The following is an 18,033-nucleotide window of genomic DNA, read 5'->3' as shown; positions in this document are numbered from 1 at the left end:
GTTGATTTTTGTAGATACTATTGAATAGAATATTATGAGATAATCTTTTATAGATATTTTGGGTAGGAGAAAACTACACTCAACTCTCAACTCCAGCCTCATCTCTTCCATATCTCATCCATAATTATCTCCAGCCACCTCTCCCCACGAAATTATCTTCATTTACACTTTCCATTGAAAGAATATCAAACACTCTCTCTCGGACAGCTTTTAGGAGGTATTTTGCACGCCAATTTCGAAGCTGTTATAAGTGTTTTATCATAAAGTCTCCTTCATATAAGTTGTTCCTTTTTTAGTCTAGTTTACATGTATATCTTATTTGCCCCATTTGAAGATCATTTGGTCAGTAAAATATTGTGTAAACTATAGAAAGGTCATTCTGGGAGATAAACTGGAGAATATGTTATAGTTTGGAGTTTTTGACCAAGCTAATGGATAGATATTGGTCCGAAATTTTTATGGAGTATTTTTAACATGTATATATGACTATTGGTTGAGGATTTTTGCATGATTAAAGGTTTTGATGAAAGATTTTCTTAGATTTAGAAACTTAGAAACTGGAAGAGGAAAAACAGTTTCTGTTTTGAGAAAGTTTAACTCTTTGGTGGTCTAAACCTATTCTAATGACTTTGATAATTTTATTAGAGGATTGTAAACATCTTATATACATGTTATATTATTATTTTGAAGATATTTGATGTTAGTTTCAAAGATATGAAATTTTATGCAAAGAGATATTCAGATAAGCCAAAGTGTGGATATTCTTGGCTAAATTTATGTTTTGGTTAATTTCTAACCACGTGATCTTGAATTAGAAGCTTGTATATGTTTTTAGGACATCTTTTTAAACCATGTAATGGTTTGGTTTGAAGATCATATATTTATAAGTCATAGATCAAGAGATTTATCAAAACTAGTTGAGGAAAAAGTTTCTGTTTTTGGACTAAGTGTAAAACCAAAAACTCCAAATGTTATTTTGTGATTTTGGTGACTTTAGTTTGATGATTTAAAGCATGGTTGATGTTAGGATGATATTATGAATATGTTAAAAGTAAGATTTGATTTTTGAAATTTTTGGAGATGTTTTGATTTAAGGTCAAAACTTGTAATTCAAGTGCTTGGATCTTTTTACAAAAAAGTTTGGTGTTGATTATTAGCTTTTTCTAAATGGCTGTTTTAAGTATGGTTTTGAACTTAGGATTGGAAGATGTTTGTTGCAAAATTTTGGTTTAAGCATGAGTTTTGAAGTTGGAAGGAATTGCAACAAAAATAAAGGGAAATGGCCTATGGATGTTTCGACCATAGTGTGTTCTTCATAGTTGTGTTTTGTTTTAAATTTTTCTGAGTTGATATTTAAGTTTAGGACAAAATTTACATGAAGAATGTAAATTTTGGAAACTTTTGAAGTTAGTATGCAAAATCCTTAAGTTATGGGTAAAACGGTCAATTTCCCACATGTAGAGAGTAAAATGAAAATTTTACTCTTGAAGTTAGTATTTTTCATATTTCAAATTATTAGTGATTTAGTTCTAACTTTTAGAATCACTAATTACAGTTCCTCGTGATCGCACTTGAAGTTTTATAAGAAACGCGGAGATCGAGGTAAGTTAGCTTTTAACTTACTAACAGTCTACTGTGTATGTGTGCTAAGTAAAAGAATTACAGTGTATGTATGTATGTTATCATATATGTCATGCCATGCCAAGTTATCATGTAATTGTCTATTATACAGAATTTATTCTGTCATCAATTTTTATCTGTTACACAATATATTCTGTCATGTATTACTATACATTACAAATATGTCATGTTAAATATGTTGTCTGTTATATGTTATGCCATGTTACGAAATGTTACTATCTCAAGTTGGTTATGTATTTCAAATTATGTTCAAGTCACGTTATGTTACGTCAGGTTTTCAGTCCTTTCATATTCCAGTCACGTTTCATCTTGAGTACATTCAGTTTATGTAGAATACATGGGGCCACAACAACTGTGGAGTATGTATTTACATATAGAATACATGGGGCCACAACAACTGTGGAGTATGTATTTAACTGCATAGTGATGTGTAGAATACATGGGGTCACAACAACTATAGAGTATGTATTTACACATAGAATACATAGGGCCACAACAACTGTGGAGTATGTATTTTCAATGTTAAGTCAAGTTTGTGTAGAATATATAGGGCCACAACAACTGTGGAGTATGTATTTACACGTAGAATACATGGGGCCACAACAACTGTGGAGTATGTATTTTTCATGTTAATTCAAGTTTCAGAGCAAGTTCATGCTAAGTCAAGTTTCAGATCAAGTTCATGTCAAGTCAAGTTCAGTTCATGATTCAATTTAAGCTATGCCAATTATGTTATGTTGTACGCTAAGTTATGCTTTAATTACTTATGAATTTGATTATGCATTTATACTTTTACTGTCATACATGCATCATTAGCATGTGTGGAAGTTTTTTGTTAACTTGCTGAGATTTGTAATCAAATCTCACTGTGGTAGTCCCAACTACCATTCCTTCCGAATGGTAGATCTTGTTACAGGACCTGAAGGAGGATCAGGAGCTGACCAACTAGACACAGTCGACTGAACGACGGTGCGTCGTTAATGTTAATATAGTAGTTAAATTACTACTTGTACGATGGAGTTGCATCTCCAGTACTTTTGGATCATAACTATTTTGGAATAGTGTTGTGATCTTAGTTATTCAATGGATCTTTATGTATGAAGTATGTTTTAAGTATTGGGATATTTTCAGTTTGGTGCATAGTATTGCTAAAGAAAAAAATTATCCGCTGCGAATATTGCATAATGTTAGATGCATGTTAGGATTATTGCATCTTATATGTCATGAACGTGGGCAGGTAACCTTGTGTTGCATGTCTCGACGCTTCAAATGTCCGTCCGATCCCAAACGGAATTTGGGGGCGTCACAACCCTCTTACAGGGGATCATCAAAGGGGTCCAACCCGCGAGTTGTGTTAACAGAAAAAGAATGTACCACCTGGGAACCAACTCAAAGGGGATAGACGGGACATGTTGATCCTGACACTTGCATGTAATGACTAGCATTAAAGGATCTATGCCAACAAGTGAATGGAAAGTACGAGCAACTTTTAATCCTCTAAAGATAGAGACAAGAAGTAACTGCATCGATCGCTAATGGTTGAGACATTACTTTAAAAGCCATGCTGCATTACTGGTGTCAATTTAGACGCCATGCCACGTTAAAGACAATAACTAGGGTAAATATGGGCACACCACAACTCCTGACACAAGGCATGAGAATGTCCCCCTGACACCTCGTATAAAAATCATGCTTTAGGTACGAATGAATCTCTTTAAACTCTATGATTCTCTAACAATTCTTTTAGAGAAAGTATTGACTTCGATATCAGGGACTCTTCGAACCACTATTGAGTCCATCTTTATCTTTATGACTAGAGGTAAAAACATTCCCACCCGAGTTGCAATAACTTAGGTCCGACGTACTAAACAACATTTCAATAATAATAATAAACATAATAATAGGAAAATGAGATGTAATTTAAAAAAAAAATTGAAAAACAACTTACTTTCCACATTTAGGATAATAATATAATTATATAAGGCCAAACGATACAGATTACGTTGGAACTGTTGTGAACTTGACAGTTAAAAAAAGTTGGGTAGATCCATGGACCATTTCTTCACTCAGCCACGCTATGCTCTTTCTTCGCTGTTTTCCATTTCTTCCTCATTTCTCACTCATTGACTCAACGCAGAGAAAAGCTCTCCAATTTTCCCACACTTTCTTTATAACAAAAACTGATGGAGATGGAGACCCCTTCAGCAGACAAACGATTCTCGACGACCAAACAGAGGCCGAATCGGAGGAAGGCTGACCTTGCCGCCGTGCTCAGGAAATCCTGGTACCATTTGAGGCTTTCGGTTAGACACTCCGATAGGGTTCCCACCTGGGATGCCATCGTGCTCACGGCCGCCAGTCCTCAGCAAGCCCAACTCTACGATTGGCAGCTGAGCCGCGCCAAGCGCATTGGCCGTATTTCCGCTTCAACCATCACCCTCGCCGTGCCAGACCCTGATGGCCAGCGGATCGGCTCTGGAGCGGCCACTCTCCACGCCATCCTCGCGCTTGCTGCGCATTACCACAAACTCGGCCTCCCTCTTGACCCGGAGGTAATTCACTTCAAATTTATAGTATAGTTCATTTTTTGGCTCCCATTGATCTGATTTTATTCTTATAACTTGTTTAATATTGAAATGCCCCAGGAAATACTTAAATTTCATTTTTTCCCCATTTTTTCAGTTTTTCTTTGGGATCCATTTGATGTTGTTTTGTAAAGGGCGCGCCTATGAATGCTCAGGGGAGATTGTATTGCTTCATTGTCATAATGTGCATTTATTTTTTAATTTAGTTCACATTCATTTATCTTAAACTCCCGGAATGTAAAAGGAAAAATAAGAAATAAAAATCAGGAGCTAGTAACGTAAGCGTGGTGAGAAAAAGGAACTGTGAAGTAGTGGTAGTTCATAATATCATATAGCTGTCAATACTAAGGGCCCGTTTGGACACTTAGGTGATAAAATTATTAATCAAAATGCTTAAGTAATTTTTATGATGATTTTTGAGGAAGAAACAATGATGCTTAAGGGCCCGTTTAGACACTTAGAATATCTCAATATATCTATGAATGGTAGTGAAATGGTTTGAGTTAAAATCTTTAATTGAATTTTGGGAAAGAAGAGAGAAAAAGTTGAATAAAAATATTATAAAGTTAAAAATTTGTTTGAATATAATTTTTTTAGTATTATTTTTATTTTGAAATTTGAAAAAGTAATATTTTTGTTTTTTGTGTTTTGTTTAGGAGTTTGGGAAAGTTGTAAGGATTAGATGAAAATGTTGAAGATTTGAAATTGAAAAGTGTTTGTGTTTGAGTGATGTTTGAGAATGTAATATTTGAGAATATCTGAGAATACTTGAGAATAGTTATGTTGTCAAACGGACCCAAAATGTGTAAGCATGTGATGTTTATCTTATGTTTTCTGTGTTGGGAATTAAAGGAAATCCTTTTTTTTTTTTTTTCTGGTTATCTTTTGTGCTGTTGTATTACATAAGAATCTAAAATTTTCTTTTGGGTACGAGGGAATGAGAAATGAAAAACATAGGAATCTTGGTTGCCATTTTGGTAATTTTTTTCAGCTGCTGGCTTTAATAGTATGTTTATGATCAGCAGGTGGCAACCGCAGGCAATAACAGTACAAACAACGACGCCTCTCATATGCCAATGGTTAGCTTCTTGGCCAAAAAGCATATACTATTGCTTCATGCTGGAGGTGACTCTAAAAGGGTACCATGGGCAAATCCTATGGGAAAAGTTTTCCTGCCGCTTCCATATATGGGAGCAGATGACCCTGACGGGCCAGTTCCGCTGCTTTTTGAGCATGTACTTGCCATTGCTTCGTGTGCAAGACAAGCCTTCAAAAATGAAGGTTATTTGTTCTGTCTTTGACATCTGAGTCAAACTTGGTGTTATTGTTTCCACAAACTCTATTACTTAAGCCTGACTCTCCTACGCATTCAAACCTTAACATTATATAATATGTGTATGTGCATGTATATGATCAAGAATACAAATATATTATTGAATAGTTTCGTCAGTATTAGTTTCATATTAATGATTAATCATAACATTTGATGTTATAATTTGTCTCATCCTTGCTAAGCTGATTGAATGTGCGTGTTATGTATCCAAAAAGTACATTGTTTACATGCTCGGAGTGTTATTTGCTTTAAAAAATAGCATCTTTTATAGTGCCGTTGAACTTTACCTCCAATATATTTATAAAATTTTATATTTGCAGGTGGATTATTTATTATGACGGGAGATGTTCTTCCTTGTTTTGATGCCTCCACCATGATACTTCCAGAGGATGCATCCTGCATCATAACTGTTCCAATCACTCTAGATATTGCTTCTAACCATGGTGTTATTGTGGCATCTCAAAGGGAAATCATGGCCAAAAGTTATTCAGTCAGTTTAGTTGATAATCTTTTACAAAAACCCAGCATGCAGGAGCTTGTCAAGTACAACGCAATCCTAGATGATGGTAGAACACTACTTGACACTGGCATAATAGCTGCTAGAGGTCAAGCCTGGGTGGAGCTTGTTAAGCTTTCATGTTCCTGTGAACCACTGATTTTGGAGCTTCTTAAGAGCAGAAAAGAGGCAAGCACTGATGTTTTATCCATCAAATATTTTATACTTTTACCAGGAAGAAAAAAAATTACATTTCCCTTGTATTGTTTGTATCTTCTCAGGGAAAAGGAAAAACATAAGATAAAAGGAAACGCTGGCTTAAGTTTGCCTGTGATGTCTCTTTTTATGGGACTACATTTAAATGCTCACAGGATGCATGTCTATTCTTGTCCGAGATCTATAATGATGAGTTACATTTAAGTGCAAAAAGTAAACCAGATGCCTTAATTCATTGTTAACATACAGACTATAGTTGCAGATTTTTTAGTTGCAGTGAAAGAAAAAATGCCTATGGAAAATGGAACTCTGTTGTTTGAAATTGTTTAATGCTTTCTCTTGTTTTTTAAGTCCATTTAATATCTGTTTTGATTATTTTGTCACCTCTGTCTTCCTATATGATACCTGTTTTTGCATTTTTCATCGATTGTTATTGACTTCTGTTTCAATCTTTACAGTACTGTTTCTTTCCCTTAGAGATTCTGCAGATATGTCTCAGACAACTAAGTTTGAAGGCATTCAATGTTTCTAAAAACTGCTTTAGTTGGGGAAATTGATAGTGCCTGTGATTGCTCACAATGCTTCTTACTTTTGAAGTCAATTATCCTCATTAATCTAGGCCAAAACCATCTAGCCAAATCTGTATTGTGTTGTCTACCTCTGCTTTCCCAAAATTGCACTTATTTTATACACAGTTTACTGCAAAAGCACAATTATGCTTCGCCATTTTGTTTTCATTTTATGGGGAAAGGCCCCAGTTTTCTCCCCTCCTTTGGGTGGTTTTTCTAACAGAATCTTACCTATATCTAGTCATCTCTTGGTCATCAATCATTATCATTTCCTTTATTTTACTTTTCGACTTACAAAAGCTAAATTTTATTTTCTGAGTCTTGTTAACTTTCAAACTGGATGATTCTATCATCTCTTCAACTTTTTGGGATAACTTCTAACTTCTAATTGTAAAATCCTTTACTCAGTTTTGTAAGTTCTGTAATTGCTTATAATTTGAAGCAGTGTTCAATTTTTTACTCTAATATATATTCTTTATATTTTCTGCAGATGAGTTTATATGAAGATTTGGTGGCAGCATGGGTACCTGCAAAACATGAGTGGTTGCAACAGCGCCCTTTGGGTCAAGAACTGGTCAGCGGATTGGGAAAGACTAAGATGTTTAGCTATTTTGCTTGTATGTTAAACATTGATGCAAGTTTCTAACTTTTAATAATGTTCTCATCATTGTCACCATTGATATGATAGCTATATTGATTTTGATCTTTCTCTATTTTCTTCTGCAGTTGATTTGTTGTTCTTACATTTTGGAACCTCAAGTGAAGTTTTGGATCATCTAAGTGGGGCTAGTTCTGGACTTGTTGGCCGAAGACACTTGTGTTCTATTCCAGCAACAACTGTATCTGACATAGCAGCATCTGCAGTTGTTCTTTCAAGCAAAATTGCACCAGGGGTGTCAGTTGGGGAAGATTCTCTTATATATGATTCATCCATTTTTAGTGGTGTACAAATTGGTTCCCAATGTATAGTTGTTGGTATCAATGTCCCAGGAGACAATGGGAAGACAGTGGAAGAGACAGTGGAAGATTCATTTAGGTTCATGCTTCCTGATCGTCATTGTCTTTGGGAAGTTCCCCTAGTAGGATGCATTGAAAGAGTTATCGTGTATTGTGGTCTCCATGATAACCCAAAAAACTCACTTTCTAGGGATGGGACTTTTTGTGGGAGACCATGGAAGAAGGTTTTGCATGATCTAGGAATTCAGGAAACTGACCTGTGGAGCTCAACAGTTATGCAGGACAAATGCTTATGGAATGCAAACATATTTGCCATTCTTCCTTACTTTGAAATGCTTACATTGGCAACATGGTTGACGGGCTTGAGTGACCAAAAAACCAACTACCTGCTTCCCTTATGGAAAAATGCACGTCGTGTCAGTTTGGAGGAGTTGCATCAATCGATCGACTTTACAAAAATGTGTATAGGCTCTAGTAATCATCAAGCCGATCTTGCAGCTGGAATTGCTAAGGCATGCATTAATTATGGCATGCTTGGACGTAACTTATCTCAATTGTGTGAAGAGATTCTTCAAAATGATGTTTCAGGAGTTGACATGTGCAAGGACTTTCTGGATCTGTGTCCCAAACTTCAGGAGCAGAATTCTAAGATTCTTCCTAAGAGTCGGGCATACCAGGTGCATGTTGATCTGCTCCGAGCATGCAATGATGAAGCAAAAGCATGTGAGTTGGAGCACAAGGTATGGGCTGCAGTTGCAGATGAAACGGCTTCAGCAGTAAAATATGGTTTTAAAGGTAGAAGTAAATATCCATGTCATAGATAATATGAAATTATACTGAATGATAGGTAATGTGGATGAACTGTTAATAACAAAAGTGAGCAATATTAGTACATTACTGAATAATCAATAAGCTATGGTAAAAGTTGTGTTTACTTCCTCAATTAGTATTTATTTCATTCCGTTAAGATACCAATATATTTGTACTTTTGATATTTGATTACCTGTCAAGAGAGGTTTATTATTATTAGAATAGTCTGTGGAGCTATTATATACACTCTTGATTCTTTTATCCAGTGATTTACATATCTTACTTTGTGATCTACAGAATATCTCTTGGAGTCCCCTAGCAAGATGTCTGCTTCAACATATCAGAACAAGTTTGATGGCTGTGTTGATCGATTCTTCCACCCTAGAAGTGTAAAAGTTGAGTTACCTGTTCGTGTAGATTTTGTTGGGGGTTGGAGTGATACCCCTCCATGGAGCTTAGAACGTGCTGGTTGTGTTCTGAATATGGCAATAAATCTGGAAGGTTCTCTTCCTATTGGCACTATCATAGAGACAACAAAAACAGCTGGAGTATTGATTAGTGATGATGCTGGAAACCAGTTACACATTGAAGATGTTACCTCTATTGCAACTCCATTTGACAGCAATGATCCATTTCGGCTCGTCAAATCTGCATTGCTTGTGACTGGAATTGTTCATGATAACAGCCTTGAGTCTATTGGTTTGCTAATCAGGACATGGGCCAATGTCCCTCGTGGAAGTGGTTTGGGTACTTCAAGCATCTTAGCTGCCGCTGTTGTGAAAGGACTTCTCCAGATAACTAAAGGAGATGAAAGTAATGAAAATGTTGCCAGACTTGTTTTGGTATTAGAGCAGCTAATGGGAACAGGAGGCGGCTGGCAAGATCAAATTGGAGGTCTATACCCTGGAATAAAATTTACGGCAAGTTTTCCTGGAATTCCATTGCGGCTTCAAGTCATCCCCCTCCTAGCTTCTCCTCAGTTGATTCTAGAATTGCAGCAACGCTTGCTTGTTATATTTACTGGCCAAGTAAGTATTCTCCATTTAAATCTCATTTCCACAAAATATGACTTTCGAAGGAGTTTTTTGTATAAACTTTTTTTTTTTTTTTAATAAGTAAAAGATATTTGTTAGGAGTTTTTTTTAAATATATATATATATATACAGTTTTTTTTGTATAAACTGTATTTTTCAACTACGGCCCTGCTTTTTATATGCTCGGTTAAGTACTATATGTCAAGATTGGCTTAGTCTTCATTTACTTGACTATAAATAGATGGATCTAACATTATAAGATTCTACAATCCACCTGTCAAGTGCTTGTTTTTCCTTTCCACTACGGTTAGATGTTGGATTGACCCCTCAATGTCAAAATATAGACAAAAGAGAGTTCGGAAAATTCTCGATGTCCCCATCCTGGAAATATCCCCTTTAAATAAAATTCTACAAAGGAAATTACACCAATCTAGGTCCCAATCATGGGTCAAGAATATCCATTAGGATCTCTTTCTTAGGTCTCCAATTATAGGGTCAACATGTCAATTAATATTGTTATTGTAGGAATACTATCACTATAATATCTTTTCCCAAATCATAGAAAGAGCATTACAAGTCAAGATCCCTATAAGCTGACTTTAGCACCCTTCTCAAATTGATGTCAAATCTCTAGCAATTTGTTCATGAAAAGTGTCGTCCTTGTGGAGTTCAAGCTTTGGTAAATATATGATCAAGTATTATCAGAATGTAGATAAATGGGAAGGGGTTGGGCAAATCTAAGTACAAAAAGCAAGCCATTCAACCAGATAATTTCAGAGCAAAATGATGACATTGCACCACACCTTTTCTGGAAGATTTAGAGAACCATTCTTGTTTTTTCTTACTTCTTTCCATGAAGTTAAAGTATAACTGAGATACATGTACCTAGTAATCATATAATGGTGAATATCTGAACATTCAACCCAGTTGGCATCATTATAGCCAACAAGCTTAAGAGATCTGGTAGTAATTCATGTGCATGAGAACAAGATTTCCAATGATTTGACAAACAGCAGATATTTGAAGATGCCGGAACAAGACACTTGGTGAAAGCATACAAAATGCTAGGCTGAGTAATAATGAAGTTTACCAGAGTACAAAAAAGTTTTTGATACAATGTAGAATTGGGAAAATGTTCGTTTTTGTCTTGTCAATATTTAACATTAACCTCCGAAGGCGTATCAGCAGGGGTAGAACATTATCATTGAGCCACCAAAAAAAGGCCTTTAACATGCTTGTGTTGATTTAGGATGAGGTCTTCAGTAGATCTGTGCAATTCTAGACCCAACAATATGTTCATATGAAAGGAGGTATGCAAAGACTTTGAAATTGGGTCAATCAAAGCAGAATCAGTGCCAGTGATAATTCTATGATCCATATAGATGATAGGACAACAATACTCCAGTGAAGCAATATTGAAGAATTGTATTGGCTTAGGAAAGTTGAAGCTTACATGTTTGTTGGAAAATTTCAAACCAAGGCCAAGCCTGAGGTGCTTGTTTTAGCCCACAGAAAGATTGTTTTTAATTCACCTACATTATTATTGGAAGAGTCTGATACACCAAGAGAAAGGTCTGTGCAAATCTCTTCTTTGAGGCCTCAATATATGGATGGATGCATTTTCATATCCAATTAATGGGGAGGGCAAGCCTGTGAAGCAGGTACTGCTAGAATTGCATGATCTGTTGTCATTTTGGCCCTAGCAGATGTCTCGCCATAGTCAAGGTCATATTCGTGGTGGTTGCCAAGAGTTACAACTTCTGCTTCATAAGGTTCCAAGGAGCCTTCAGATTATTGCTTGACATAAGAAATACATCCCTTTACAACCAATGGGCACTAGAAATATGGGCAAGGAACGATTTCCCATGGAGCATTTTGTTCCTCTTACAATACTCATGTTTTTTGCATGGGTTTAACTAGGTGTAGAAACCTTTTTTTTATTTTATTTATTTTTTATTTTTTTCATTTTATTTATTTTTTAATAAGTAGAACTAGGCATATAACTGAGGACAATGTAGTAAATGAACATTTAGGTGGAAAAAAATAACCATTAAGAGAACATCCATGTTGATCTAGAGCATTCTAGGGACGAGATGACTTTGCAGTGAGCTTGTGTTACAATTTAATACTTTGGATCATGTATAAGAGGATAGTGAATAGGATCCCACATAACTTAGGGGAGAGAGGTTCCGTTAGAATTATTTATTTATTTTTTTAACATTGATCTGTCCTTTTGGAGTATAAGCTTAGATGTGCATAGACTTTCCTTGGATCATTACAAATGTTATAGGGTCAATCCCTAGCCAAAAGTGTGGGACATTACACCTACAAGTTACAATTGAATGGCCATAGAAGGGCGTTAGGGACTTATGAACAAGACTGTGATACCCCAAATTGAGCATAGGAGGATGTTAAATAGGACCTATATTGCTTAGGAGGGATAAGTTTTTAAAATTTAATGATTCCAAGGGACTTGAAATTGTATCAATGATCAGTCCATTTGGAGTATAAGCCTAGATGTGGCTTTTGCTTTCCTCAGGTCATTACAAACAGCGCTTGAGGTAGGGGTAGAAATGAGATTCCAAAGTGGCCCATCTAGAGACATGTGGACAATGCCTTTCATGCGCAAAAGTTGGTTTGAACTTTACCGTAGGTGCAGTGGCAAGGGGTGGAGAAGGGTCATTAAAAAGATTATGTACAAAGGTATAGAAGATGAGGAGGAAAGCTCGAGGTTTTGTGTGCACAATGTTATAATATATGTTCTACAGATAAATATGACCTGCTAATATTCTTGAGTGGGCAGGCTGCCTTGTGTGTAGTTGGTAGTATCAAGTTCCAACGGAAATCTTCAAGCACCATTATGTTGGTTATAAACCTGTTTCATGTATGCCTTTTTCTGTTTCTATGGTCTGAGGTTTGAATTTCGAAATGCAGAAGATCATTTTACATGGGCTTTTGCTGGTTTTTATGGTCCAAGCTTAGATTTTTGCTGGAAGAGTCTTACAGGATGAATTGGGGTAGACTTCAGTGTCAACCTCTTCTAAATGGTAGATCAAGTGATGCACATTATTGTCCATCTGTGGTGGAGTTTTCATATTTTATTTGAGCAGAATCTCATTGATCTTCCACTTGGGAGCTGGTAACTTTACATGGTCAAACAATCAAGATACCCCCTTCTTGGTCTAGAATATACAGATTTCTCATCTCTTTGGATGGGAGGTAGAAGTTGTTGGAGTATCCCAAAAAGAGGCTTTTGAGGTTTTGTTCAGATCATCTTCCTATTCTTACAAATTGTTGTGAGGACTTTCGAGGCGGTAAATGGTAATTTAAGTTTGAGAATAGGTTGTTAAAATCAAAAGGTTTTGTTAGCCTAGAAGGTGAAACAATTTTATTGTATTCAAGGCTCCCCAAGTTTTATTCTGGTGCAAAAACTCAAATCCTTAAGAGCTTATTTAGTGTTTGAATAAAGAGGTGTTCAGCAGTGTTGAAAGACAGAAGGCTGAATCTTGAACAATTACAGGGTTTGGATGTATCAAAGAAGATATAGCGTTGGGTGATGAAGGGACAACGTGGAAGGGTGTGGCTTTGAATGAATTGGAGATGATAAGTCTCATGGAAGAGGTGACTTGGGGAGACAATTTGTGAGCTTTGTGGCTGAGAGAGCGAGTGACAAGTAGACAAAGTTACCACTATGTGGCTAACTCGAGTGGAAGGGAGAATACTATATATTGATTCTTTCATCGTTGACGTGGAAAAAAAAACATCTTCCAGTCTTCCTGAGATTAGCAATCATATTGTCTGCTTCTATCAGAGTCTGTATATGGAGCAGTTCAACTGGAGGACTAAGATGGATGAACTTTCTTTCAATTCCCTATATGAAACCAAGGCTATTATATTGGTGAGACTGCAGGAGGAGAGTGGGGTGTTGGAAGTAGTGAAAGCATTGAACGGTGGTAAACCTTGGCCCCAGATGGTTACTTCATTGCATTATTCCAAGCTTGATGGGATGTAGTCAAAGAAGACTGAATTTTTTCCATGATTTCCATGCTAAAGGCTATTTTGAAAAAAGTTTTAATGCAATGTTTGTTGCGGTTATTCCAAAGAAATCAGGGGCTGTTGATATCAAGGATTTCTTACTTATTTGTCTTGTGAGTGGAGTTTACAAAGTTCTTGCCAACATTCTAGAAAACAAGTTGAAAGTGATGTTGGAGAAGGTTATTTCTAAAAATCAAAATGCATTTGTTAGAAGAAGTCAAATTCTAGATTTGGTCCTCATCATTAACAAATGTCTCAGCTGAAGTTGAGATAGGATAGTGTAGTGTGAATTGGAGTTTCTTTCTGTACATTGTTTGGCTTTAGAGAGAGATGATTTTGCTGAATGGTTAATTGTGTTGCCTCATTGCGGTTTTCAGAGCTGGTATATGGTACTTCCACATGTTTTCAAATGCTCTCGTGGCTTGGCATGGGAATTGTCTCTACTTCTTTTCGTAATGTTGGAGGGCTTGAGTAAAATGATGTTTGCTACAGTGAATGAGAGTTTTTTATTTTATTTTATTTCCTTTTTATTTTTATTTTTTTTGTGAAGCAAACCTAGATCACCTCTGTCATATGTTTTGAAGCAGTATCTGGTTGAAAATTAATTTGGCTTAGTCTGAATTTCCTCCTGTAGGTAATATTCAGAATGTGGATAGTTTAATGAGTATTCTTTGACGCAAGGTTTCTTCCTTGCCTATAACATATCTCGGTCTTCCTTAACCCTTCAAAGCCAAACCAGTTTGGGATGGTATTCTTGAAAAGATGGAGCATCGGTTGGCTGGATGGAATCAAGTATACTTTTGTAAGTGTGGCCAGTTTACCTTGATCAAAAGCATGTTGTCAAAAAAGACAAGATTTTCTGGATATTCTGGATGCCCTTATTATGAGAGCTATTCCCTTAAATAGCGTTCTTCCTGGAAAGATACATGAATCAAGGTCCAATCATGGGTCAACACTATCAATTAGGATCTCTACTTTTAGGTCCCCAAGGGTCAATAATATCCTGCAGGATCCTTATTTTAGGTCGGCAACAGCTGTAATATCTTCTGAGTGTAGAAAACTTTGCAAATCAAGATCCCTAGTTACAGCAACAGACAGTGGTGGTATGGCTGACTTTGACACAAATGGTCATCATGCTATTGTGCAGCCAGTCCAGTGGTAAGTTTGCAGAACTGAACTTTTCTTTGTCACTTAGCCAAGTAATCAAGATAAGGGCATGATCTGGTTGGAGCCTGAATGAAGTGCATTTAAAGCATTGATAGTTTCTTTTGGCAATTACTTCTATAACTATATCTCAATCTTCTTTTTCACTTGAATTGACAAAAATATAAAGAAAGAAAGGGCAGACAAGTTTTTGAAGAAAGTTCCAAACTTATTGAGGTTTGAGTTTTTTGCTTGGAGGCTTCTGCGACTGATTGTTCTTTTTTTTTTTTTTTTTTTTTTTTTTTTTTTTTGTTGATAAGTGCTTCTGCAACTGATTGTTAATACACCTTACTTGAGTGGGAAGTAGTTAATGCACGTTTGTCATCCTTTTTTTTTTTCCTTTTTTAATGTTGATATATAATACCTGCCAAATATATTAATTGTCAATATTTCAAGGTGGATTTTGAGAAATTACAAAAGCTCAAGTCACAATTCTCTAAAAAAAAAATTTATACTCGGTACATGTGTGAGATTTTTTTTTTTTTTTTTTTTTGTTAGCTATATTATATGCTGTGAATGTCTTGCAGGTTTGACTAGGTCCATGTTTGAGATTTTTTTTGTTAACTGGATTATGCTGCAAATGTCTTGCAGGTTTGTGGTCCATGCTTCAGATTTGTTTTGTTAACAGGATTATATGCTGCAAATGTCTTGCAGGTTCGACTTGCACACCAAGTTTTGCACAAGGTGGTAACCAGATATCTTCAACGAGATAACCTTCTTGTATCCAGTATCAAGCGTCTTGCGGAACTGGCAAAGATTGGGAGGGAAGCATTAATGAACTGTGAGATTAATGAGATGGGTGAAATAATGTTGGAGGCTTGGAGGTTGCATCAGGAACTTGATCCTCACTGCAGCAACAAATTTGTCGACAGGCTCTTTTCATTTGCTGACCCGTATTGTAGTGGCTACAAGCTTGTGGGTGCTGGTGGTGGAGGTTTTGCATTGTTACTAGCCAAGGATGCTGACTGTGCCAAGGAACTGAGGCAATCGCTAGAGGCAGATTCGAGTTTTGATGTGAAAATCTATGATTGGAAGGTATTTTTACAATATTAATTGTGAAGAGGTTATGAAAAGGTAGCATATTATATTTTTTATACTGAAATTGTCCTTTCTTTATTTGAGATTAAGAAATTGTTGTGGTGTCATTCATGTAAATTCTGTATAACTGAAGACCAGATGAAAGCTACGGAATGAAAGTTTAAGCTCAATAAATTTCAGCGGTGTAGCTGCTGATGCTTTGTCTCAAATGTTGTTTTGGTCGAAATTTTTTTAAGAATCTACTCCTCACTTCTTGGTTATCCAGGTTTTAGCCGATGAAGAGTCGAGTGAAGTTTTCCCTCTCTTTTGGTTTTTTTTTCCCTTTAATCCTCGACATTCTAAGGAATCGATTGTAGAGTGCATAGATCATGCACAGCGGGAGATAAATGTTGCACAAATACCTTAAATGCAATCTTAGCAAGTATTCCTCCTTGGTAGTAGAGTGCTCTATGTAGTAAGGACTAGAATAACGCTTAATATTACCTCTCAGAGTCAGCTTGTACTTGCTGGTCTGTTGCCATTTCAGTGAGAGTTCACCTGAATTTTATAGATGTTGGGGGGTGCGAGACTTGCATTGTATAGGTGTCCAACGAAGATTAATAAATGTCCATTTGAAAAATAAGAACTCCCTTCCCTCAAAAAATCTCTCTCCTCCTTCTCACTAAAAAAACCAAAAGGCCCAACTTATATTACGCCTATCCTTCTCTCCTACTTGAAGGTACTGTTTTTTGCTTATTTTTCTTTGGTTTTTTTCTCTTTTAGTATGGAAAATGCTCTATCTATTGCCCTCCAGCCACCTAAAGATGATTCACGCTACAGAAGGAAAAAAAAAAAAAAAAACTCCACCGATCTATGAAAATAGCCTAGAACTGCCACCATCTGACCAGTGTGTGAGGCTCACGTGCTGCTAACGCCGCGTGCGAGCTTCACTTACCGCCGCGATTTTGCCACTTTTGCGATTACACGAGCGGCACCAATGGATTCCTTGGCCACAAATCTTCAAGATGCACCTCACCCCACTCCAATTATGTCGATAGGTGGACCTCATGCATTGGGTCGGTCTTCTTTGAGTGTTGTCAAGAATTGAGTGTTTTCTACTCTATCTATCAAATTATGTTCCTACTTTCCTCGATTGAGAACCTGGAGGTAGTAGAAGTGGAGAACTCTAAGAAAATGCACCAAAAAATAAATTATCAGAGTGTTTTGCCATCGATTGGGACTTCAAGCCACGATCGATCTATCAACCTATTGGATCAAAATAAACCGTCTATGGTGGTCCCCTCCTCAGTTCTGACGAGGAACATGAGTATGAACCAATTGTTTATTGCCCATTTATTTATAATTTACACTCCTCTCACAGCACTACAGTCAATGTAATGGGATTTTTTATAGGAAAATGATAGGCCACCGCTGGTGGCTCCCGCTGGCGGTTACTGTTGGCTTTATTTTATTTTTTTTTAATTTTTTTTTTTAATAATTAAGAAATTTTTTTAATATTATTATAATTTTTTTATATTTTTTTAAAATGTTTAAAAGTATTAAAAAATAATTTAAAAAAAATTAAAAAGACAAAAAATTATTTTTGCCTAACGGTGGCAACGGTCCTTGTAGCACCGTCCTTTTTTATATGGGGCACCGGGCATCCCACCCCTTCCTCTTGTATCTCTGATTTAATTTAAGCACATCCTTGATTATTAAAATAAATTGTGTACAAGAAAATTTTATTAAACTGAAAAAGTAAAATATGTGTAAAACGATTGGAAAACCGACTTTCAAAGGAAACTTACTTGCCCTAACCCACCATATCACAATGTGATTATGTCATTGTAATTAGGTTTGGTTTGGTTTTACAAACATTTTAAAACAAACTCATACCAACATTCAAGCACCATTCAAATACAAATATTTTTTAATTTCAAAAATTTTAACTTTTTTTTATCCAATCAGCACCTAATCATTATAATTTTTTCAAACTTCTAAATAAAATACAAAAAATAATTTAACTTTTTCAAATCTCAAAATAAAAATTATATTCTAACCATCTTTTAACTTAATATAATTTTTTATTCAATTTTTTCTCTTACTTTCCAAAATTGTATAAAAATTTTAACTCAAA

The 18,033-nt window shown here is 35.9% G+C and overlaps 1 protein-coding gene across 5 annotated transcripts; it reads left to right on the top strand.

The window, feature by feature from the left end:
* Nucleotides 1–3,660: 3,660 nt before the first annotated feature.
* On the top strand, nt 3,661–16,126 carry LOC122299972 (bifunctional fucokinase/fucose pyrophosphorylase). 5 transcript variants are annotated; one of them, XM_043110437.1, is made up of 7 exons: nt 3,661–4,193; nt 5,252–5,507; nt 5,880–6,244; nt 7,331–7,457; nt 7,567–8,592; nt 8,905–9,635; nt 15,534–16,126. In XM_043110437.1, the coding sequence occupies exons 1-7, from the start codon at nt 3,825–3,827 to the stop codon at nt 15,930–15,932; spliced, it is 3,273 nt and encodes a 1,090-aa protein (XP_042966371.1). In that variant the 5' UTR covers nt 3,661–3,824; the 3' UTR covers nt 15,933–16,126. The 5 variants fall into 5 exon arrangements, with proteins under 5 accessions (XP_042966371.1, XP_042966369.1, XP_042966370.1 ...); XM_043110435.1 differs by having other exon boundaries at nt 15,471–16,126; XM_043110436.1 differs by having other exon boundaries at nt 5,249–5,507.
* Nucleotides 16,127–18,033: the final 1,907 nt, after the last annotated feature.

This window comes from Carya illinoinensis, chromosome 2 (genome assembly GCF_018687715.1).
Source record: "Carya illinoinensis cultivar Pawnee chromosome 2, C.illinoinensisPawnee_v1, whole genome shotgun sequence".
Lineage (NCBI taxonomy): Eukaryota > Viridiplantae > Streptophyta > Magnoliopsida > Fagales > Juglandaceae > Carya > Carya illinoinensis.
The sequence above is the reverse complement of the archived record's forward strand: the minus strand, read 5'-3'. Positions and strand labels throughout refer to the sequence as shown.